This window comes from Phalaenopsis equestris, unplaced genomic scaffold (genome assembly GCF_001263595.1).
Source record: "Phalaenopsis equestris unplaced genomic scaffold, ASM126359v1 Scaffold000311, whole genome shotgun sequence".
Lineage (NCBI taxonomy): Eukaryota > Viridiplantae > Streptophyta > Magnoliopsida > Asparagales > Orchidaceae > Phalaenopsis > Phalaenopsis equestris.
In genome coordinates this window covers 20,695-45,467 of record NW_018164753.1, presented here as the reverse complement: position 1 = coordinate 45,467, position 24,773 = coordinate 20,695, and the positions used below count along the sequence as shown (strand labels likewise).

Below are 24,773 nucleotides of genomic sequence, written 5' to 3'. Positions count from 1 at the left end.
CCCTCCCTATAAAAAATAACCCTTTCCCCCCCCCCCCCCCCCCCTACTCCTTGACGCACTCCTTCAACCTTTAAAGGCGTCAAAATCACCTCCAAGTCCTCCGTCAGCATTGGTGGTAGTGAAGACGAAGGTGTATGATCTCCAGGCGCACATCTCAGCTGTGATATATGGAGACCGAGTGTATTGAGGACGATGGTGGTAAGCTCAAACAGTGGGCAACTGCCCCGATGCGTGTCATCACCTCATAAGGTCCAAAATATCACGGTGAAAGTTCTCACTCTTCCCGACCAATCTCTCTAGGGCCTCAGTTTCAGGTAGACAATGTCTCCTGGTTCAAATTGCACATCTTATGTCCATTCTCTTTCCTCTTCATGATTTTTTGGGCTCTCAGTAGATGCTCTTTAAGCTCTACTAATATCCCGTCCCTCTCCTTCAATTATTGATCAGCGTTGGATACCAGTGTAGTGTTATGCCCATAATATCAAGTGAGGTAGATGCCGCCCATACAACATCTCGAAAAGGGTGATCTGTGTTGTTGTATGGTGCAAAGTATTGTACCAATATTCGGCACGCAATCTACTCGGCTCATAGCTTCGACATATTAGTAGCAAAAGAATACAAGTACATCTTCATGCTCTTGTTGACCACATTCGTCTGCCCATCGATCTGCAGATGATATGTGATGCTTCTCTTAAGGATTGTCCCTTGTAACCTGAATAATTATTTCTAGAAATGGTTGCGGAACACATTGTCCCTATTCGATATAATCGTTTCCAGCACTCAGTGCAAACGGACCATTTCCCGGATATTCACCATTGCGACTGAGACCGCAGTGTAGAGATGTCGTAATATAATGAAATGTGCATACTTACTCAGGTGATCCACGACCACTATGATCACCGTGAGCCCTTCTGACCGTGGCAATAGCTCTTACAAAAACTATCGTCACTTCTTCCCAAACCTTCCTCAGTAACGCTATTGGTTGCAGTAACCCCCTGGTGTCGTGGTCAAGCACTTGTGTCGCTGACACACATCGCATTTTGTCATCATGTCCTCTACGTCTATGTGCATCCCCACCCAACAAAACTTTGTCGTTAGACAACGGTAGGTCTTTAGTACCACTAAGTGTCCCCCAATCGCACTGTCATAAAACTCCTATATTAATTTGGAAATATATTCAGACGCATTGGGTAGTACAAATCGCCTCCGATGGAGTAATTGTTGCCCTCTCAATGCATATCCTGGATGACTGTTTGGATACTGTAGTAACTCGGCTCTTATCTTCCTCGCGTCCTCATCCAATTCGCTCTCCTGCCTCAAGGATTCTCAATCTAGGACCAAGGGTACCAATAAGACTGTCAACTAGGGTTCATCCACCTTTCTCGACAGTGCGTTAACTGCCTTGTTCATCAATCCTGGCCGGTATTGAATCTCGAAATCATACCCTAGTAACTTGGATAGCCATCTTTGATGCTCCTCAGTCATCATTCCCTGCTCCAGAAGATACTTTAAACTTTTCTGATTTTTCGTGAAAAAAAGTGTCATCCTAATAAATAGGGTCATCACTTATGTATGAGCAAGACATTCGCCATCAATATCCGCTCATATACTGACTTGAGCCTCGCTCTGGCGGCACTGCTCCCAACCCATAACCTGAGCATCTATTTCCCCCAAAAATAGTTTACTAAAATCTGGAATTGCTAACGTCAGGACACTGGTCATGGCTCTCTTCAGATGTTCAAATGCCTATGTTGCTGCTTCCCCCCATTTGAAATTGTCTTTCTTCAACTGCTTTGTCAGTGATCATGCTATCATATCATATCCTCTCACGAACTTCTGGTAGTAGCCGGTGAGACATAAGAATCCTCTCAACTCATTCAAACACCTTGGTAAGAGCCAATCCACCATAGTCTCGATCTTGGACTGATGCACTGCTACCCTCGTTCTGGTCACTACATGTCCTAGATATTCGACTTGTAACCATACAAAGGAACATTTCTTCAAGTTGGCATACAACTGATGCTCCCTAAATGTTTCTAGGACTGTATCAGATGCCCCACATGCTCAGTCTATATACGACTGTAGATCAAAATGTTATCAAAGAAGACCAGCACAAATTTCTAGAGGTAAGGTTGAAACCCCCTATTCATGAGGGATTAAAATGTAGTCGGGGCGTTGGTCAGGCCAAACGACATCACAAAGAACTCATAATGTCCTTCTTGTATCCTGAATGTTTTGTGTACATCCGTCAGATTCATCCTGATTTGGTGGTAACCTGACTTAAGATCAACTTTTGGGAAAATAAATGCCCCACAAAGCTCATCCAGTAACTCATCAATCACAGAAATAGGAAAATTATCCAACACCGTCTTCTTGTTCAAAGCCTGGTAATCCACGTCGAATCTCTAAATACCATCTTTTTACTTCACCAATAGGTTTCAACTGAAAAAAGGGCTCACACTAGGTCAAATAATCCTTGCCTTGAGCATCTCTTGGATCAACTTTTCTATCTCATCCTTATATATGTATGTTCTGATATTGATAGAAGGAACGCCTTTTAATATAATTGTGTGCTCGTACTCCCCCGAGAGTGGTAACTCGCTTGGTTGTTGGAAGACATCTGTAAATTGATGTAAGACTGCTCTACTCTTCAGAAAACTCTGCCAACTCTGAATCTCGATTCTCCTCAATACTCTACAACTCCACCAAGTAGCCCACCCTGCTCCTTGTATTGACTTGCCCATGGTTTTAAGTGACACCATAATTTTATATAAACTAGCATCTCCTATTAGCATCATTTTCCTGCCCTCCACTTGAAACTCCATCATCAAGGACTTCCAATCCACTTTCAATTCCTCAAGTTTCCTCAGTCACTTCATCCCCAAGGTCATATTTGTACTGCCCAAATCCAAAGGAAAGAAGTCCACCACCTGTAGGTCATGTAGGGTGCAATTGTTGTTCAGAAGCTACAGTTAAAATTTATTGTTCAGAAGCTGGTATTTTAGAAACAGCTCATTCGTTTGACAAACACAGTTCTAAAAGTGTTTTGTTGACTAATGACTGTAATACCCTTCAATATATAAACACAGTTTTATTTGAAAAATACAATTCCAAAAATGTTGTCCGTGAAAAAACCCAAATAGCCCTCAAAATAATCATATAAACATAAGTCCAAATTATATACGTACATACGATTCCCCATATATAATATTCTCTCATAAGGTAAAAAAGAAAAATGTAGAATTGGGATATTAGAGATTATAGAGTGGTATGTTTGTAATATTAATTTTTAGGATGTTAAATATGTTAATAATAATATTCTGGTTGGAATCTATGCAAATAACCTTAAGAATGAATAATAAACAAAACATTGAATAAATAGAAAATACAAAATAGCCACAGAACATGCAGTCCACTCCAAGGTTTAACTCATATGAAATGAATAAATAGAAACAAAACACAAATTAGAAGTAGAAAAAAAAAAGCATCCTATTCATGGAATATTGGCTCCTCGTTTGCCTCTCTTTCACCACGGCAATCTCGTTCCATTTCTTCACATTGAAGAGAAAACCACTTCCTCCCGACCCTCCGACAGTCCCAATCCTTGGCAGCCTCCTTTAGCTCCGCCACTCCCTCACCGATATCGAGCAAATCATTAAAGACCTCCATGCCAAATATGACTCCATCATCACCCTCCGCATCGGTTCCATTTTAACAATCTTCATCTCCGATCACTCTCCCACGCACAAAGCCCTCGTCGAGTACGGTTCCGTCTTCTCCGATTGCCCTCCAAAATTGCTAGGTAACGAAGAAATATTGTATAAGAAAACATGGACACAACCCCTGACCTGCAGTCGCGATAGTGTATTTCGCTGCAGCAATTGGTGCCGTGGTGCGTGTAACGCACGAATAAAACGCCTTAAAATTGCGTTCGTATGTAACAATGGTTATAAATGTTGAAACAAACACACCCGTATTTTCAGAATCAACCCCTAGAAATTCCCCAATTGTTCTCCACCTTCCCTGTCCCCATCATGATGCCAAAGCTCCCTGCAGTCACCAGCTCCAATCCTAACTTCTCCACGACCTAATTTGAAATGAAGTTATGGGTAGCCCCGCTTTCCACCAACACCACAATCGGTTGTTCCCCAATCCACTCCCTCAGCTTCATGGTGTAATTCAGAGTAAATTCCACCACCGAATTGAGGGACACCCTCGCTACATCCAAACGCAGATGCTCCTCTTCCACTACATCCTCCTCTAATTCCTCACTCTCTATCTCCTCCTAAATTAAAAGAATCTGAAGTGTGCGCTCCTTGCAATGGTGGACCGGGCATATTTCTCATCACAATGGTAACATAATATTTTTGCTCTTTTATCCTGTACTTTTGCATCGGTAAGACCCTTGAAATTGCCCACGGGAGGGGTTCTCATATTCTTCTCCTTTGGTGTCTCTTTCTAAAATGACAGTCTGGATCTTTAGTGTCGTGGCTATCAAGGTGTTCTTTAGAATCCTTTGGTGTTGCCGCCTTTGCTGGCCTTTTCCACCTGTTTCTTATCTTCCATCATCTAGGCAAGCTCCATCATTTCCCTCAATCCCCGCAATCTCAAGGATCGGATAGTTGCTCATATGTCGGGGTTTAGGCCTTTCAAGAAGTTTCCTTCCAAACCTGCTATAGAAATACCACTCAACCTCCCTGAAAAGAGCTCGAACTTCTCCTGATATTCTGTAAATGTCCACTCTTGAGTCAAAGAATACAATTGCTCGTGTAGGTCTCCTTCCCGAATAGCTCGAAAACGTTCCAACAAGCAATCCTTAAACTACTCCCATCAGTGCATCATATACCTTGTCTCCATCCACTGAAACACGCTAACCCCTTTCCCTCCAAACATAAGCCTGCTATCACGAACTTATATTCCTCAGTTAACCTATTGACTGCAAATTATCGCTCCACCTGATACACCCAACCAGGTACATCTTCCCCTTCGAGGATCGACATCTTCAATTTTCTGACCCCTGCACCTCCACCCCAACTTCCTCTTTCTTTGGTATTTCACCCCAAGTATCTAGGGTGAAACTCCCTCATTCGGCCAAAAGCATACCCAACTCTCGATTCCCTCCTTCCACCTTCATGTTTTTCCAAGCCCCTTACACCATCCCTTCAATTTTCGGCCCATCCCCCTCCATCGGAAGTCTCCACTCCCCCTTCTCTTAGAGTCCTAGGGGGACACTTTTGGTGGTAGATGATGTCATCCTTGTTGCCCTCTCGTTCGATCTCCTTCCCTTTTAACTCGACAAAGGATTCTCTGATCAACCCTTGGTTGGGATTTGCAACTGGAGCGATCGACATGGTCTTAGACTGCATCTCTATGAGCCTTTCATAATCTCCTGAATTTCTCCTATGCTCTCAAATTCATCTTCCATTCGGCTCTCAATGGAAGAAAATTTATCCTCCATGGTGGAAAACCTCAATTCCATTCCCAATCTGATTTGTCCAACTTCTCCTTCCAGCACATTCGCTTTCTCTGTTGCCATCTCTCCAAGATCTTACTCTAACACCAATTTGATACGCTCTGGAACCAAAATCAATGAGCAAACAACAGCGAAATGGTAATAGATAGGTGGAAAAACTGAAACGATGCTGCTCTTATGAAACATAAAGGAAAATAAATAAGATGCAATGATGATATATTTTTCAAGAGGTAGATCGTCCCTCCCACAACCCTAGATGTCGCTAGGAACACTACAAGAGAAAAAAATCAACATCCTACTAATATGCCTAAAGAAAAACAACCATAGAATTATCTCACCTCATATAAATCTCTCCCTATAAACCTTCCAAATCCCCCCATACATCTCCTTTAATTTCTCCTCCCTGAGTATCGTGGACCCCACCTGCTTCCTGATTTCTTCTGTTGTCGCTCCCTGTTGTCCCGCCTCTTCTAGCTAAGTCACCCGTCGCACTTCTTCTCGCGGAATCACCCGGTCCAAGAGGGACCGATTCATATACAGGCGTGACAATGTGGCACTCAATCAGACACAATAAAGAACAATGATTCATTTAGTGAAACCAACTTAGTGGGACAAAGGCTTGTTATTATAACTATTCTTGCTGTAAGACAAACCTAGACTTTAGTGGATTTATACCCCATGAGTTGGCTAACATGATGTTGGTTGAGTTGACCGAATCACATAAAAAAAATATGCTTACTATTTTTTTACTTGATTTATGATACATTATTATTTACTTACAATTTTTTAAATCACATGTGATAGTTTATATTGTTGGCATCACTTTTGATATCACGAACATTAGATGTCAACTTGAGCATTACAGAACCTTACTTGATGCATATGTTCATTCCCGTAGTCCCAAACATCTATTAGGACCCCCGGAACGTATTTTGAGCACAGAACTAGGCCTGGTGCCGATTAAACCCAACTCGGGAAAGCTCGTTGTTGGGTGGCTTTAGTATTGATGCAATATACATATGTTGATCATTGTGATTTTTAGAGGTCATTTACCACCCATTCGGAGCCTTTCGCGGCCAAGGGAAGTCATAAGATCTCCCACGCACGTTTCGGGAAGGGGTTCGGGGCGCCCATCGACGCTCAAATCCCAAAAATTAAAACTTGATAATGCTCATTCTTAAGTTATAGGATCGTATTTTAGTGATACATGGCTTCTTATAGCTTCCGGGTCAGTGAAAACCTTCCCACGAACATCTGGAGGCAAAATTGATTTTCAAACCGTTTGGGTCGTACCTGGCCCCAGGCGTCAATTTTCGTCCAATACAGCGCACTCCCTGTGTCCATCCGGATGTGGGTAAACTTAATTTTGTCCCTACATATCCTCTGAAGGACCATGAACCCATAAAACCCTCCAACGCACGTTTGAGAGAATCAGAGTTTAGAGCGTCACACCTGTGTAGCGGTTTAAGGCGCCCATTGGCATTGAATTCTCTGATAAAGATCCATGAGAATGTTCATTTTTGATATTATGGGATCTTATTTCAATGATACATAGTCTTCAACAACTTAGGGATCCAAAAAAACCTTCGTAGGACAATTTCTGCGAAAATGGGGGATTTCAAGCCAGAGCGGCACTTAGGAGCCAGCCACGTAGCTCCTGGGCACCAGGCCCAGCACCTAGATGCCTAGGCACCCAGAGCAGCTCCCAGGCTATCAAAACCGAGAGCCAAGAAAGTAGGTCACCTAGGTGCCAGTCCTTGGAAAGTAGGTGCCTGGAACATTCTGAAAGAATTGAAACCGAGCAGGCGAAAAGTAGGCGCTCGAGGGGCGATGCCTAGGCGCTAGGCCCAGCGCCTAGCACCCCGACTCAGTGAAATTCCGATTTTTGGGGTTATTTTGACCCACTAAAGACAAAATTTGAGCTTAGGAAAGGGGAAAAGGTGGAAAATGTGATGAAAAACCACTTGGCCACCTACTAGAATTATGGGCCAACCATAATGCTTCATGAAAAATTTGAGCTTAGGAAAGGGGAAAAGGTGGAAAATGTGATGAAAAACCACTTGGCCACCTACTAGAATTATGGGCCAACCATATGCTTCATGAAGGGTTCATTTTGGGTGAGGCTTGGGTCAAAGAGCTTGAAATAATTGGAAGGCTTTTGATCTTTGTTCTCTTGATCTTTGAAGAGTTCTCCTTGCGAGAAACCCTCCACTTTATGGCATCTTATTGCCTCGCGCAATAAGGCGTTCGTACACCTCTGCATTGAATTAAAGCCTAAGATCCTATGTGAGGATATTAGAATGAATCAAAGGTTTTGCTTGTGTTTCGCATAACACTTCGCACGTCACCTCGATCGTATGATCATATTAGTTTGATCGACCACCTTGACTCGATTAATCGATCAATTAGCTTTGAACGACCACAAAGGTAAGCTCAACCATCCACTTCGATGTGATCGGCAGCTCAGGCTTGATCAACCGATCAACTTGGTTCGATTGGCCACGAAGGTTCGATCAACCGTTCAAATTAGTTCAATCGGCTGCCAAGGTCCAATCAACCGTTCACTACGGTTCGATCAACCACCCAACTTGATCGAACGATCAAATTTGGTTTGATTTGCCATCAAGGTCCAGTCAACTATCCACTTCGGTGTGATCAGTGAGATCAGTCGCCCTAGCTCGATCGACCGATCAACTTGGTCCAATCGGCCACGAAGGTCCGATCAACTCGATCGGCCACGAAAGTTCAATCGACCATCCACTTTGGTTTGATCGGCCGCCCAGGCTCGATCAACAGATCGAATTGTTCCTGCCGGCCACTTCGGCTCGACCAACTCCTCTTGGCCATAGTACTACGTTGACTGTCTCGATCAACCTAAAGGGTCAATTGACCAACCTCACATGCATGACATATCTCTTGCATGTATGATTCACATTGTTTGCATGTATTACATGACATTTTACATATGCAAACAAGTTAGTTCAATCGGCCACCAAGACCAATCACAAAACCACACTTCGATTTGACCGGCCACGAAGGTCTAATTAACCATGCACTTTGGTTCTATCGACCACGGAGGCCGATCATAAAACCACAATCCGATTTAATCACCCATGAAGGTCTGATCAATCAATCGCTTTGGTTTGATCGGCCACCAAGGCCGATTACAAAACCACAATTCGATTTGATCGACCATGTGAAGGTCCAATCAACCAATCACTTTAAGTTCAATCGACCACCAAGGCCGATCACAAAACCATCACATTTGGTTTGATCAGCCACCAAGGCCGATCATAAAACCACTCTTGGGTTTGATCGGTAGCGAAGGTTCGATCAACCACACACATTTGGTTCGACTGGCCACCAAGGTCGATCATAAAACCACTTGGGTTTGATCGACCACGAAGTTCCGATCAACCACACATTTTAGGTTTGATCGACAACCAAGGCTGACCAGAAAACTATACTTCGGTTTGATTGGCCACGAAAGTCCAATCAATTACACACATTTGGTTCGATTGGCCACCAAAATCAATCATAAAATCACACTTGGGTTTGATCAGTCATGAAGGTCTGATCAATCACACGCATTTGGTTCGATCGACCACCAAGGCCGATCATAAAACGACACTTAGGTTTGATTGACCACAAATATCCGATCAACCACCAAGGCTAATCACAAAACCACACCTTGGTTTGATCGACCATGAAGGTACAATCAACCACACACATTTGGTTCGATCTACCACCAAGGCCGATCATAAAACCACACTTGGGTTTGATCGGTCACGAAGGTTCGATCAACTACACGCTTTGGTGCGATCGACCACGAAGGCAAATCACAGAACCGCACTTCAATTTGATCGATCACAAAGGTCCGATCAACCAATCACTTCGGTTTGATCAACCACCATGGCTGATCGCAAAACCATCACTTTAGTTAGATTGGCCACCAAGGACGATCATAAAACCATATTTGAGTTTGATCAATCACAAAATTTCGATCAACCACACATTTTGGTTTGATCGACCACTAAGAGCATGTTTGAGGCGGATTATTTGGTGCATTTATGTCACATTTGTTTAATGTGTTTTGGCCGCTTATCTAAAAAAATTGTTTGTGTTTTATAATAAATGTGGTCGCGGGCTCGACCCCGCCGCCCGCGTTCTTACCTACAATAGTTACGCGCTTGCCCTTCGTTCCCCGCTCGACCCCCATTCTACCCTAGGTGTCTCCTCGCTCGCCTCTGTCCCTCGAACGCTCCTATCTCACGATTAACAGTGTCTTTCACTTCTTCCTCCTCCCTCTGACCTCTGGTTACTGTGCTCTATAAGTACTTTCGATTGAAGTCCCTTCTATATGCAATTTGTGGCGTTTTATCAATGGAATGGTATCTCCATGAGATTTCTGATTAAATGGTTTTCTTTATGGGATTTTTCGATTTTTGGATAATTTGGAGAATAGGTGAAAATGAATTGGGGTGAATGTAGTTAGTGAAAGTGAAATTTGGCTTGCTACTTCAGGTTTGTGGTCTTTGGCTTGCTTATTGCTTATTGTGGTTTGTGGCCTCTAGAAGGAATGGAATGGAACTTCCTATATATGTGTTGGTTCAATGGCTTTCTCTTTTTTTTTATGGTTATTTGCTCCATCTAGTTTCTGGTTCAATGGTCTTAGTGGGTTGCCTTATTGGGTGCCCTATTGCATTTGATGCTCCGTTTTCTGTTGTGGGTTGCCCTGTTGTCTTCATTGTTCTATGGTCTATTGGTTTTTGATCTTTGTGGGTTGCCCTATGAAAGGTTGGTCTTGGTGGGTTGTCTTATTGGGTTGCCTAGTTGCATTTGTTGTTCTATAGTCTGTTGGTCTCGGTGGATTGCCCTGTTGCATTTGGTGGTGGCTTGTTGGTGTGGTGGTGGAGAAGTGTTGGGTGGTGGTTGTGTTGAGGCTATGGGTGTGTGTGTGACTGTGGGAGTTTGTGGTAGTGTTGTTGTGGTGGTGTTGGCATTTATGTATGGGAGTGATGTTGGTGGTGGCTTGTTAGTGTGGTGGTGATGGCTTGTTAGTGTGGTGGTGGTGTATTGGGTAGTGGAGGTGTGTTGGGTGGTGGCTGCGGGGGTTTGTCGGTGTGTGTGTTGTGGTGGTGTTGGTATATATGTATGGGAGTGATGGTGGTGGTGGCTTGCTGGTGTAACATGGAGTTGTGTTGGGTGGTGACTGTGGGAGTTTTGTGGGTGTGTGTGACTGAGGAAGTTTGCAGTAGTTTTGTTGTGGTGGTGTTGGTATGTATGCATGGAAGTGATTATGGTGGTGGCTTGTTAATGTGGTGGTGGTGGGTTGTTAGTGTGGTGGTGGAGGTGCGTTGGGGTGGTGGCTGTGTGGGTTTTGTGGGTGTAAGTATGACTGTGGGGGTTTGTGGTAGTGTTGTTGTGGTGGTGTTGGTATGTATCTATGGGAGTGATGGTGTTGGTGACTTGTTAGTGTGGTGGTGATGGCTTGTTGGTGTGATGGTGGTGTGTTGGGTGGTGGTTGTGGGGGTTTTGTGGGTGTGTGTTTGATTGTGGGGGTTTGTGGTAGTGTTGTTGTGGTGGTGTTGGTATGTATCTATGGGAGTGATGGTGGTGGTGGTCACGACTTGTATGTAATTGCTTCAAATGAAATATGGGAAGGAGTTGTGGTTCATTGCGGTTCATTGTGGTTATGGTTGTGAGCATTCAAAAGATTTTTCGCCCAAAAGGGATTCTTTATAATTTCATCTAGATTAGAGCAAAGTGTTACGGGTTGGGTGGTGGCTATTGTCTCTTCTCTGGTTAATCTGAAATATTAATATTTTGTTTTTTCTTTAGTAATAATGTAATGGTTAAGAGCAAAAAAATTGGATCATCACCCTAAGGAATAGGGAAATCACAACCATAATTTACGATATTTTTTTTAGGGAGGTTGAGCTGGGAAATATACCCACCTATTTTAACAAAGAAGGGTGATCAGATATTATGAAGAAGTTCAAGGAAATGACATGAAGAGACTACGATAGGTTGCAATTTAAGAACAAGTGAGATCGGTTAAAGAATGATTAAAAAAAATTATGAAAGGAACTAAAACAGAGATACACGGGCATGGGTTGGGACCCAGTGAAATGAACAATAAAAGCTTCGGAGGACTGATGGACTAAGAAATTAGAGGTAATAATTTATTCAATGATTACTTCTTTTGCCATACTTTATCCTACTAAACTGTTTTAAGCAATAAAGTTGTCCTTCCGTTGCAGGTAGCGCTAGCCCCAAAAATTCAAATTCAGTGGTATTGGCCCTAAGCTTGAGAAGAAGTTGGACAAGATGTTCAGTGGGGTTATTGCAACGTGCACTCATGTGTTCACCCCAAGTGAGCATGGGTTTGCAAGCATACCACACGAATTACAAACCAAGCAGGTAACTGGGTCCGGTGAAGAACACAGCCTAAACTAAAAGGAACTGGAGTCAACATGCCGATCAAAGCGTCTTAGGGTGGAGAAATGGAAAAAAGGAGCTGCATTTATCAGAAGCCAAATAACAAAACTGGTGGATGCGTGCACAATTCAGGTCGGTACTTCACATAACACCTTCATAGATGACTTTCTCTGAGTTTTGGAGACATATCCCGAGGTTTATGGGGATAAGCCGTTGTATCTGAACACTTTGAAGTTGTTGGAGGGCCCGACCCGCAGATAGATATTCATGAAGATGCCCTCTGACCATAGGATCGACTATTTACATTTTTTATGTACAGCTAGACAATTGATTGTGTGGAGTTATTGTTTAGTGGCTTTAGTTTTATTTCCATTTGTTTCATGGAGTATCTGATTTGGATGTTTTTCTTTCTAGCACGAATAATCTATATGTTGCTATGTATTAAATTCTTTTCATTATGCTCTATCTTACTAGATTTTAGATGTTCTTTTAACTTTGTATGTTTCACACATATAACCTAAGCAAAGCACTTTCTTAACATAGACTCACAGATGGAGAGCCTGAGAAGAAAGATTGCGGCGAATGTATGTTTGTTGTGCGAATACTACAACTCATATGTCGATTGAAATTCATGCATGACATCCACTTATATTGCAGACAAATGGGTTGGGGAGCTACTACAAGGACACCCAACAAGTTTCAGTAACATATTCTGTATGACAATTTATATTTATGAATCTGTTTGACGAACTACATAGTCATCATGATCTCCAAGGCTCCTCAAGAATGACAACAAAAGAAATGTTAGCAACGACCCACTATATTTTATTACAAAATGAATCAATGAAATGAGCAATAAAACGATTCCAACATTCATCTGAGACAATTAGCAGATATTTCTCAGTGGGTTAGAAAGCTCTTGATAGTTTGGCGACAGATTATTAAGCCAGAGGATCCAAAATTCAGAGAGACTCCAACAAAGATTGCACATGAACCACGGTAAATGCTACTTTTTAATGTAAATCTTTTAAAGAAATTACAATGATAAGTCAAAATGAGTTTCGTGTTTAGCACAGTTTATTTAATTTGTCAGAACTTATTGGAGCGATTGACGGAACCTACGTGAATGCACATGTATCCAATAACGAAAAAGTCGCATACATTGGATGGTGTGGATCACCCACACAAGATGTGATGGTCGTATGCGACTTCAGCATGTGCTTTACTTTTGTGATGACTTGTAGGAAGACAGTGCACATGATAGTCGTATTTTTGCTTTTTGCGACAAAAAAACAAAGACACTTCTCTCACCCTCCTCCAGGTTTGTTAAGCTATCACCCACAGTCGTTTTTTTTTTAACTTTTTCACTAATTATTGCATTTGGGACATGTCAATATTACTTGGTCGACGCAGGATATGCCCCACAGAGGGAGTATCTAAAGTCATTTCCTGATATGAAATATCACATTCCTGATTTCGAAAGATCCAACAATATTGCTCTGGGCAGGAATGAAATGTTTAACAAAATGCACTTCTTACGTGATGTAATTGAAAAAACGTTTGGAGTTTGGAAGAATAAATGGGTTATTCTACGTGATATATTGACATATCCATTTCCGAAACAAGTGTATATTATTGTCGCTATAATGAAACTCCACAACTACATTCAACGACATCATTCTCGAGCTGATGTAGACTTCAACATGACTGACGATGACCACTTACAGGTCCCGTTGGAAGCATTCGAATATCACTTAGGACAATCTATACTACAACAGAAGTAGAATCACAGGAAGGTTACACCCGGGTTGGTGAAGGTGCTGCAGAAATGACTAAATTGAGAAAGCGGATTACAGACACCATTGTTGGATGTTGATTAGAGGACTCTTGTTTATTTTATAAAGTTTATGTTTATTTTATGTCACTTGTATTATTGATATTTTATATTTTGCGATTTTCGCGGTGTTTGTCATTGTTTTTTCTCCATTTGCATTTCATTCGTTTTTTTTGTGGGTTTGTGAGGTCCGTGATAAGACATTTGAACTTATGGGATCTTCCGAATTACCTGTTGGTCGCTGTTGGTTAGTGTCACATGTGAAATATTAATGAAGACAATCAAGTTCCTCTCTTCTTTTCGGTGCAACGGTATATGAGGATCTTCTGGATGGCCTTTTTATGGTGATGTGCAATTGTAACACACAGGAGGTTCGTTTTACGTGGGTTAAAAACAACCAAAAATCATTTTTTACGTTTATTGTCTTCTTGTAGTGACAGATTCATTGGTTGGTGCAGCGAGTTCTCAAAGACCTCAAGCCTGCATAATACTGTAATTAATTACTTTTTTATCAATTTATGTTTGTTTTTTCAATACAGTTTCCGTTTATTTCCATTTTCTTGCAAATTTTTTATGAATTTTATCTTATGCATGACTAATGGGTTCTCTCTTGAATCTTTCAAAGAAGATGAGCTCCAGAATTTCAAGAACCTCCCGACAAATGTTCTGCCACTGTGGAATATAAATTTCCCTACTTATGTCACGTCAGTCACATAGCTATGGGAGACAGTTATGCGGGTAACTGCGGAACATCACGGATTTATATTTTAATCTTGCTAACTCAAATATATTTGAAGGGTCCTTCAAAAGTAATTGATGGACAATCTTAAGTTATATTTCTATCTTGGTACATCTATATTTCATTGAAAGTAGCATCTCTGCTCTTAATGAATTTTTATCATGATAGTCCTAGAATTTATACCTAAATTCATTTGAGTCATACCCAATTAAAATGCACTTGATAGATTTTAAATTAAGCTTACTTATGAATCCTACGTCAACATTAACATGTGATGAACAACGAAATTCTTTCAGGTGAGATAGATTTATCTCTGTCACTCCAGACATCTTAAGTCTTCATTGAAAAGTATTAACAGACTATAATTAATCAAATAAACTGCAGTGTTCGCTTCTTACGGCCAAAACTATTTTGGCAATCTGATATGCAACCTTATTATTCTAACACGCTCCGTGATAATTCTATTCATGCCCTTTGCAATACAATTTTGTTGTTATATCTTTGGAATTGTGAACTCATGCATGATTCCCCTTGAAGCGCAATAACTCATGAACCACTAATCACGATACTCACCACCAGTCTCTGATCTGAGACACTTCAACTTCTAGTCTGTCTCATTCTCAGCCGTGGTTTTTCACTTCTTAAACACTTCAAATACATTAAATTTATGTTTCAATAGTACGCCCATACCTTCTTGGTGTGATCATCCATGAAAGTGACAAAGTATTGAGAATCTTCAATATACTGAATTAGAATAGGACCCCATACATCACTATGCACTAACTCCAACTTTTTTTACTTCATCTTCCATCCACTTTTAGAGAAAGAAACATTCATTCGCTTGTCATAAAAACAAACTTCATAAAAATCTTAATCTATTAATTTCAAACCCTAAAGTTTATTTTTGAAATAAGGAACTTTATACATTTCTCACTCAAATATGCAAGCCTACGGTGTCATAAATCTGCACCATCTTTTATTCCAACAACATCAATATATTCATACATCTCATTAATCTAATAAAGAGTGCCTTCAATGTTGCCTCGAGCCATCACCGTTGTACTTCTGGTTATCTTCCACGAATCACCTGTAAAAGAACCACATACCCTGACCTTGCAATGCTGACTCATAAAAGTTAAATTTCTCTTCAAATATGGAACATATCTAACTTCATTAAGCTTCCCAAATGATCCATTTGGCAACCCGATATAAACAACACCCTTTCCAACAAACCTGCAGGTCTTGTTCTCTCAAATACACCTTTCCAAGATCACCTTATGTATACTTTTTTAACACCTTTTTGTTGGAGCAAATATAAAAAAAGGCATCTGAATCCACTATCTATAATTCAATACTATATAGGAACAAAATAAGTTGCTTAGATTTAATCTTGAAACATTTATAGAGAGCTTTCTATATGAAACCCCTACATTGACATTCTTAAGAGTTATAGTTTTTTTATAATAACCTTCCCGCAATTTCTACATCCATCTTGGTCATTTCCTCTTCACGATCTGAAATTTTCTCTCTTTGACTTGCATCTTTTCCTGCTTGTGAACTTCTTCCAGCACTAAACTCACAATATCATCAAAGTTTAATCTAATGTTACCTGAAGAGTAACTCACAACAGTAACTAGTCAATCCCAACTATCTGACAATGAAAATTGGATTAACAGTGTTTTGACATCATCATTGAACTTGATGCCAACAAAACACAATTGATTAGTCATAGCTGAAATTAATTAAATGTTTAGTCACTGAACTTCCATCCACCATCTTTATATTGGATAATCTCTTATCAGAAAAACTTTGTTTTTTTTATGCTTCTTATACATTCTTGTTAATACAACTATAAGATCAATTGTAGTTTTCTCATTCGCAATGTTGAAAGCAACAAATGAGAAAGGAGAAAGATGGATCAAGTTTAGTGTTTTTCGATCAAGAACTTGCACATTCTTCTAGATTCATCAAATCTGGCTGTTTGGTGATTCCTTCTAGAGGCAAATACAGTTTCTTTTAATACAATAAATCTACAGTTTGCATTTTCGAGAAAAAAAAAGTTCGAACCATTGAACTTCTTCACCTTGTACGCCGCATCATAGATCATTGTTCTAACTCCAATTAAAGAACTTCAAAAAAATCCCGCTGCGATACAATATGGGGAAAAATGTGGAAATAAAGAATAGTGATTCAAGAGATCCAAAGAAAAACCTAGAACAGAAGCACACAAAATAATAAAACATAAAAACCCCAAGATTTAATGTGAAAAACCCCAAGAATGGTAAGAAACCATGGAACCAAAATATACCAAGAAATCCACTATGAAAAAATGAGAAGAAATGCACATATTACACCACACTCAAGCCTCTATATAATTTGGAACACTCCTCTCTCTCTCTCTCCCTCCCTCGCATAAAAGAAATCTTGAAATCCTTCCTTCAACACAAGCACTTTGTGCACCCACTCCCCACAACAAAAGATAAAATATAAAGTCTTGAATTGTGGAAATTCGATTACAAACTTCTTGGTGCTACCCCCATGCGCTGAGTTTCCGAGTGCATTGTTGCAGAGAACAGCCCGGGCACAGCAGCACCCCTCCTGAGTCCCGGGATTCCTGACGCACTATTCCTAAGCACCTAGGCACTCCCAGTAGAGTTGGGTTCCTGTTGTCTGGCGCTAGAGTACCTCCCTAGTCGTCGACACGCCATCTACTAAGCTCTAGAGTGCCTCCCTAGGTGTCTACATGCCATCTACTAAGCTTTAGGGGCCTCCCTGGGTGTTGGGCGTCTCACCTAGCCCATTCAGACTTCACATATAACACATTTGTGCAAAGTTATTGAGATTTTTCGAACAAAGCAGCTATATGGCCGACTAGAAAAGTGATATTTTCTTATACCACGGGCTTGTTTTTGGGATACATTATTTTATTATTCGGAATTAAGATGAACCGAATGAAAATCAAGGCTATTGTAGCATGACTTAGACCCTAGTCACTTACTCAAGTAGATTTGTTTCATGGTCCAACTTCTTTTACAAAAACTTTATAAACAATTTCAACTCGATCATGGCACCTTTGACAGAGCATCTTAAGTCAAATAAATTTGCATGGTCGGATGATGTTGAGGCTAGTTTTGATGCTTTGAAGAAATAGTTCACTCGAGCTCTTGTTCTCGCATTTTCATATTTCAATTAAGTTTTTGGGGTAGAGTGTTATGCCCCTAATTTGGGAGAGCTATGCTAAGTCAAGGAGGACACTATTACTTTTTTCAGTGAAAATTGGATGTTTCAAGGGGAAAATATTCTACCTAAGACAAAAAATTGCATGCCATTATGAGAGCTCTTAATCATTGGAGTTATTACCTGATGGCAAATAAACTTACCCCAATGTTGATCACGAGACCCTGAGATTTCTGAATAGTTAAAATAGGGTAAATAGCAAACATGCCTCATGTGGAATTTCTTTAATCATTTTACTTTATGCTCAAACACAAGACAGCAAGTTCAAATAAAGTAGTTGATGCATTGCAATCTAAGGTCATTGGATTTGAGGTGCTGAAAAACTTGTATGCGACATATGATGATTTTCAAGATAAGAATCCAATGTTAGGATGGGTTTTACAACCACTATCATCGATCACATGGATATCTCTTCTTCAAAAACAAATTTTATGGGGCAAGTTAAGTATGAAGCTTTAGTTCAGCTCAGCAGCTCACCCCTCAAACTGATGGACAGTTCAAGGTTCTAAACCACAATTTTGGAAACGTTCTTAGATGCATTGTGGGAAAGAACATCAAGTAATGGAATTTGGCTCTTCCTTGGGTAGAATTTGTCTGTAATCGTTCAACAAGTCAATCCGTAGGTCACAGTTCATTTGAGCTTGTGTACTGGCGGAACCCTCTTACGCCTCTAGAGTTGATCCCTATACTACCCGCTATTGAGCTTAGCACTGACACTGAGGTTCAAGTAAGGAATACTCAAAACTTACAAGAACAGGTTAGGAAAAAAAATTGCTAAGCAAAACACCAAGTACCAAAAACAGACCAAGTTTAGAAAAGCTATGATTTTCAAAAAAGGGGAAATGGTACAGGTTAGGCTAAAAAATGAGTGATTTCTTGGATCTTTTTTTGGAAAGCTCAAGCATAGAGTTGATGTTCCATTCAGAATTCTTAAGAAGATTAAAAACAATGCCTACAATATTGACCTGCCGAGATATTACAATATTTTTGTTACTTTTAATGTTGTCAATTTGTCGTCATGCAACAAGTACCCGAATGTCTCTGGAGGCGAGGGAAAAGCCTCTCCTACCCGGGAGCATATTTATTGCGTCGCAATATCGCAGGATCCCGCAATATGCGGGATCGTGATAGTCTTGTGATTGTGAGAGACTGGTCGCATTCATCCTCTATTCTTAATTCCTTATTTCTGCAAATTTCATTCTTTCCTTCCTTTCTTTCTAGTCCTTTCTAATTTTGTTATTTTCCAATTAGGCTAGTTTTTTTTTTTTTTCTACTAGGAAAGTTTCTACATTCTAGCTGATTTTTTGGGATTTTTGTTTTCTGAGTTTCTGAATATTGAGAGATTTTTCTCTGATTTCACTCTCTGGAGTGCAGTAGCCTCTTCCCTTCGCAAGTGGTGTTCCTATAGCTTGTCTAGGAACAGATGATGTATCCCTCTCACCGTCCGTACCACGCTGATTTTCCATCCATCCGCTGTTTCCTGCTGGATAGGTATCAAGGGCACAGTTACTAGCTAGGAATATGCATGCCTCTGCACCCAGTTCGCTGTCCCAACCGCCGTTCGTACCAATTATCAGCCTCTTTCCATCTTCTCATGCCCGGTATCAATCCTACAGCCTCTCCAACACCTTTTGTGCTTTATCACACCATCTAGGAGCCCTAAAACGGCGTCATGGACTAATTATGGCAAACCAATAATTTATATCGAATGGACAAAACTGAGTTTGTTTTCTTACTCCTAAAAGAAATAAATCATGTTAGTAGTTTGTGGATGACATGTCAAATGCATGGGATATATTTAAATTTAATCGTACATATAGCCATATTTGAGCCTGCTAAATCTACTATAGTGTTGAGATGTTCAATAGGAAATTCACCTTCATTTAACACTACTGCTACAGACATAAAAAACCTTGTTTTTTTAAATCCAGTTTGTTTGGGGCATCATGCTGAGCTGTTGCCACCAACGAGACCCACATAAGAATCAGGGTCCAATTCATTAGGTATGAAAAATGGAACATGCAGTACTTACTGCTTCGACTTCTTCTTCAGCTCTTATAAAACTCGAAACTAATTTCCTTGCCTCCCTAAGTTCGTCCTCGGGATACCCCTTCAGACGCAGACCTATTTCACGATATTCATCATCTTTCATTTTTTCCTTTTCTTCTTCCTTTTTACGATAAGCATGCCATTCCCGGGTTTTTTCCCTCTGTTGTGCTTGCCATTCCTAGCAAGACAAAAGTCAATTCCACATATCCAGATATAAGTAAGGTCCTTGAAACAGTATTTTGATCATTACAAAAAAATGCGCATAACAGTATTTGAAAAACAAAAAAAGCTTATTTCAGAAGAGGAAAGAATATTAAAATAAAATCAATTTATCGACATTTTGCTTCAATAATTCAGAAAGTCGTAATTAGTTTTCCAAAACAACCCATGATAGAACACAATATAAGAAAAGGTTGGCAATTATCATGGGAAAACACCAGACTTATTGGTGAAATTTGAAGAACTCTAATCTTTTAATATTTATACCAAAATAATAAGGAAAAGGTCGCATGGAAAGCACGGCCATTCGCATACAAGAGATTACATGCAAAATTCAGCAAATTAACCTTTAGGTAACAAGATATTGCAGAATGATAGTTTTCAATGAAATTCGTAACATGTAGAGCATTAAAAGGAGAGAGAGAGAGAGAGTGAAGTATGATTAACTATGAAGTACATGCTAAAGCAAAAAAGATCAAGATTAAAGAGTTATTAAGACAGAAAATTCCAAGTGATATTGCAGTGAAATGTTTGTTGAAATATGCAAATAGTTGGCACTATGTAGAAAGCATCTAAAAGTTAAAAGGGCTTAGGATTGTAGATCAGACACTGGGTATATGATATATAATTGTAATGATATGATATTAAAACTATTTGTCCATGTTACTAAATAAATAAAGTGATACCAAAGTATAAAAGGCTTAAATAGTTTGAATGTATAATGCATATGAATGAAAAAACAGTTGAGAATATAATTTCTCGAGGTTGTTAAAACCGTATCAGACATTGAACCAAATAAAAAAAAAGTTCAAGGTTAACAAATTCAACAAGAGTTGAATCGAACAACGTAATAAATATTAAATTTTCTTAATTTAATTTAAATGATTTAAACTGAGATAAAATAGATATTTTTACTAATTCAATACATAATATTTTGATTTAGGATCCTTAACTCCTAAATATTGTGAAAACAGTTTTAAATTAAAATTTTGAGATATGATATTTTAATCATTTTCTCAACTTTTAATCTAAATATTTTATTTTCAACAACAGGATCAAAATCAAAAGGCTAAAATTATTAAAACCGGTCGGTTTTTAAAAGACTAGTCTGATTCACCAATTCCTCAATTTAACTGCCCGTTTTGGCCAATTATGGTTGGTTCTTTGTAGAAACAATTTTTGTCCAAGACTGAGCTGATCAGAAGATAGGTTCACACTGAACCGGTTCAACTGGTATGTCCAATCCGATTTGTAAAAAATTGTAATTTCTTAAATTAAGGTGACTATTAAAATATAGAAGCACCTAATAAGTATTGTATGTTGAGAGAATATCAAGTAGAAGAACTCTTGACTCATAATAAAATAATATTCAAAGGCTTGATCTCAATTACAACTAGCTCTATCATATTATAAAAATTCTCAAATTTTATTATATTGGAAGGTATTCCTACTTGATAGAACCATCTGAGAATCTATATATAGCTATATCTATAATTCACTTATTTATTTGTTTTTTTCATTCTCATTTGTCTCATAAATTTCTTTCTTGCAATATCTTTTTCAAATTCTTTAAACAAGAAATAATCCATTAGACTCTTCATTTTATATGCATTAAAGCTACTCGATCCAAAACTCAATTCAATTACTCTCTTACCATAGCTCACATGCAATTGAATATTTGATGCTTTAGGTTCCATACATAAATCATGTTTAATTTTTTTTTTAAACTTCTTGATAAGCAAGCAAGTATTCTTTTATATCCAAAGGCACTTTCTTACAATTAATTATAATATTTCTTCTGAATGCACCAAATAGATTGATAATGTGCTCATTGGCTCGAGGTATATCTTTGTTTATCTATTTATCACAATAAATGCATAGGTGACGGAGTGTTCGACTCGAATTTCAACTATTTATCTCCAAGATGGATATTTTCTCATAGTATTTGAATACGATATAACTAAGTAATCATTATCAAGAAATGGTGTGAAACAAAAAAGTACTTGATCAATAATTAGATATTAATCAAATAATAATAATGCAATACTCTTGATTGTAAATAAAGCAATAAAGTGTCCTTAATTATTTAATCGTCATCTAGTGGCAATATCAAGAAAAAACTACAATATATCAGTATGCCAAAAAATAACAACTAATCAATTCTAATTTCATCACTAAAATGATCCACAAAATCATTTAAGCAAATAAAATTGTTAATTATCAAAATAAGTGTAATCATCTTTTCATTTTAAAAACAACTCTAATCATCACGTGTATTATTACATTTTTCCTCCTCTAAATCTATTAAAAAAAAAAACATTTGTATTGTTAAAGCATTAAAAGGCAAATCTATGGTTGTCTCCACATAATCCAAAAAACAATATAACAAAATGGAATGTAAGAAAAAAGATTCTTTATACTTGAAGGTCAAAATGTTTACAAAATAAACTTCTTTATGAATTGATTCTTATACTCATTGGAGATCAATGGTGGCATTGAAGCATGGAGAACAAGCTTGTGATTGTTGTTGAGTCGATTGAGGTCAAGTTTAGCTCAAGCTCTGTGTCAAGGCTTGGTGGCTCAGTCTGATGAAAAAGTCGCACGAAATTGGGGCTGAAGCATGTTTCACCTATTTGCAAAAGTTGTGGATTTGAAGCACTAAACAAACCGGCATCAAGTAGTTTTAGATTAGGTTAGCCATTTGACTCAAGTTAGGATCCGCTAACTCATTCCGACTATGACCCACAAAATTTCTCCCACCACTTTGATACACATTGAAGCAAAATTCACACAAGGGCATAATCATGCTTTTCATGTGAAGCACGAGCTTCGCACAATCACTACATGATTGCTGCGCAAAGTGGCACTTCGACGCTTTGTGCGAGAAGCACAATTTTAAAAACCCCAATTGGGGGTAAAAAATACACTTATATGATGTGTAGATAAAATTAATATTAAAAGATTAGAAAAGAGGATGATTAAAACAAACATGGCTAAAAACCATGCAAAAGCATTTGCTTAGAATAAATTTACCTTATGCAACGCTAACTAAAAATGAATAGATAATAAAGATTAATAATATCCACCCTCGCGATTGTGCTAATGATCAAAGTCAATCAAGGGTAATAATATATGTTGATGAAAAGATAGTCGAGATTGACTTAAGTGCTTAAGACATATATAACTAAAGGTAGAAAATGTAGTCGCGAAATGTATTAATAAAATTAATGTTAAGAGATTGGGAAGAAAAATGGAAAGATCAAATTCAACATGGATAAAAGTAGTGCAATATTGCATAGAATGGATTTAAGAACAAAAGACCAAACTCAACATGGGTAGAAGTTGTGCAAAAGCATTTTCATAGAATAAATTTAGCAACTTATCCAACACTAAATAAAAATGAATTGAGAATGGAGATTCATAATGCCCATCTACAAAAGTTAGTATTTTGCTAATGAGATGATGACGACTAGCATAGTTAGCTCAAAATCCTATTCCATAACAGCAAGTATCAGAATCACTTCCAGTACAAACTAGAACATACACGCATAGTTAATGGGAGCAGATATAATTTAAAAATGTTTAACATTCGTGTATGGAGGCCTTTTCCTCCAAACATAAGCTCGAATATAAGTCTGAATGTTAAGCTTCAAGAAACCCATATTCTTCATCAGCTCACACTTCTCCCATGTGCCACTCAACTATGAATTACAGGCTACAACCCACATTACCAACTAATTTTTTTTTCTTTCCCCCATTCTGTAGTTTGTTTAGGATGAAATTTTCAGGGCATGGAAACCACTTATATAACAAATAGCCTAAAAGACAACCCATAGATATCGACAGTAATGCTACAAGTAACACTTTGGAAGATAAGTAGAGAAGTATTAGAAACATACAGCATCAAGAAACTCTTCAGGGAGTCCTTCATGCTCGTTGTGCTTATCAATGCCTCGCACCTCGTGGCTCTTTCCCACTGCCAAATTTCCCAGGAAAAAAAAACAAAAATAAAAACCTAAAGCAAGAAAAGGAAAATAAAAAGATAAGCTCGGTCGCGGATAAGAAATACACCACGTGGGGGAGATGGTAGAAATTTGGCAGCGAGGGCGGTGCGTGGCATTCTAATCTGACGGCGCCAAGAACTTGGCCCTGAAAGGGAAGGTCTCAAGCATATGAACAAAGGAAGAAGGCTGGCCGCCATTTGGATTTGGGGACGATAAACGGCGGGAAGGACGGAGGCGAGCGCGTCCGGAGTTTTTTTTGAACTGTCAGCCAAGAACCCGGCCCTAAACCCGAATTTTGAAAAGAAATCCGGTCATGATAAAATTATTTCGGGTCAGGTTGTTGTTCTATTCTAAGGGTGAAGAAATATTTCGTTAGTTTTTTCACACCTTTGTTCACAGCTCCGTTCACAGGTCCGGTCACAGCTCCGCCATAGCTAGGTATTGTTGGAATTCTCCATGGACGTTCAGATGCCGGAAGTCGATTTTTCCGTGAACGTTGAGATGTCGGAAGTCGATTTCTCCATGAACGTTGAGATGTCGGAAGTCTCCATGAACATTGAGATGCCATCATTCAGCTTGAACTTTGAAGATCAATATCAAGTGAGTCTTGGTGTTACTGTTGTGTTATTCTGGTGTTACTCTGCTATTACTCTTGTTTCTTGCCTTTGATTTAGTACCGTTGAGGTGGTTTAGGGTTTAATACCAAGTGAGTCTTGGTGTTACTGTTGTGTGGTTTGGTATTATTATGGTTTATTTTTTTCGTTAGTATGGTTTTAG

At 39.0% G+C, this 24,773-nt stretch overlaps 1 protein-coding gene across 2 annotated transcripts in view; it reads right to left on the bottom strand.

Annotated features, from left to right (window-relative positions):
- The window catches only part of LOC110025597 (protein PALE CRESS, chloroplastic), a 31,864-nt gene extending 7,566 nt beyond the window's left edge, over positions 1-24,298 (bottom strand). Inside the window, exons 1-3 of one of the 2 annotated variants that reach the window (XM_020726164.1) lie at positions 24,064-24,298; positions 23,892-23,968; positions 19,757-19,951 (exon numbers count right to left, since the gene is read on the bottom strand). In XM_020726164.1, coding sequence (XP_020581823.1) covers positions 19,757-19,951; positions 23,892-23,968; positions 24,064-24,193 — 402 coding nt within the window. In that variant the 5' untranslated portion in view covers positions 24,194-24,298. The remainder of the gene's footprint in view (positions 1-19,756; positions 19,952-23,891; positions 23,969-24,063) is intronic. The other variant, XM_020726166.1, reaches the window with a different exon arrangement.
- Positions 24,299-24,773: the final 475 nt, after the last annotated feature.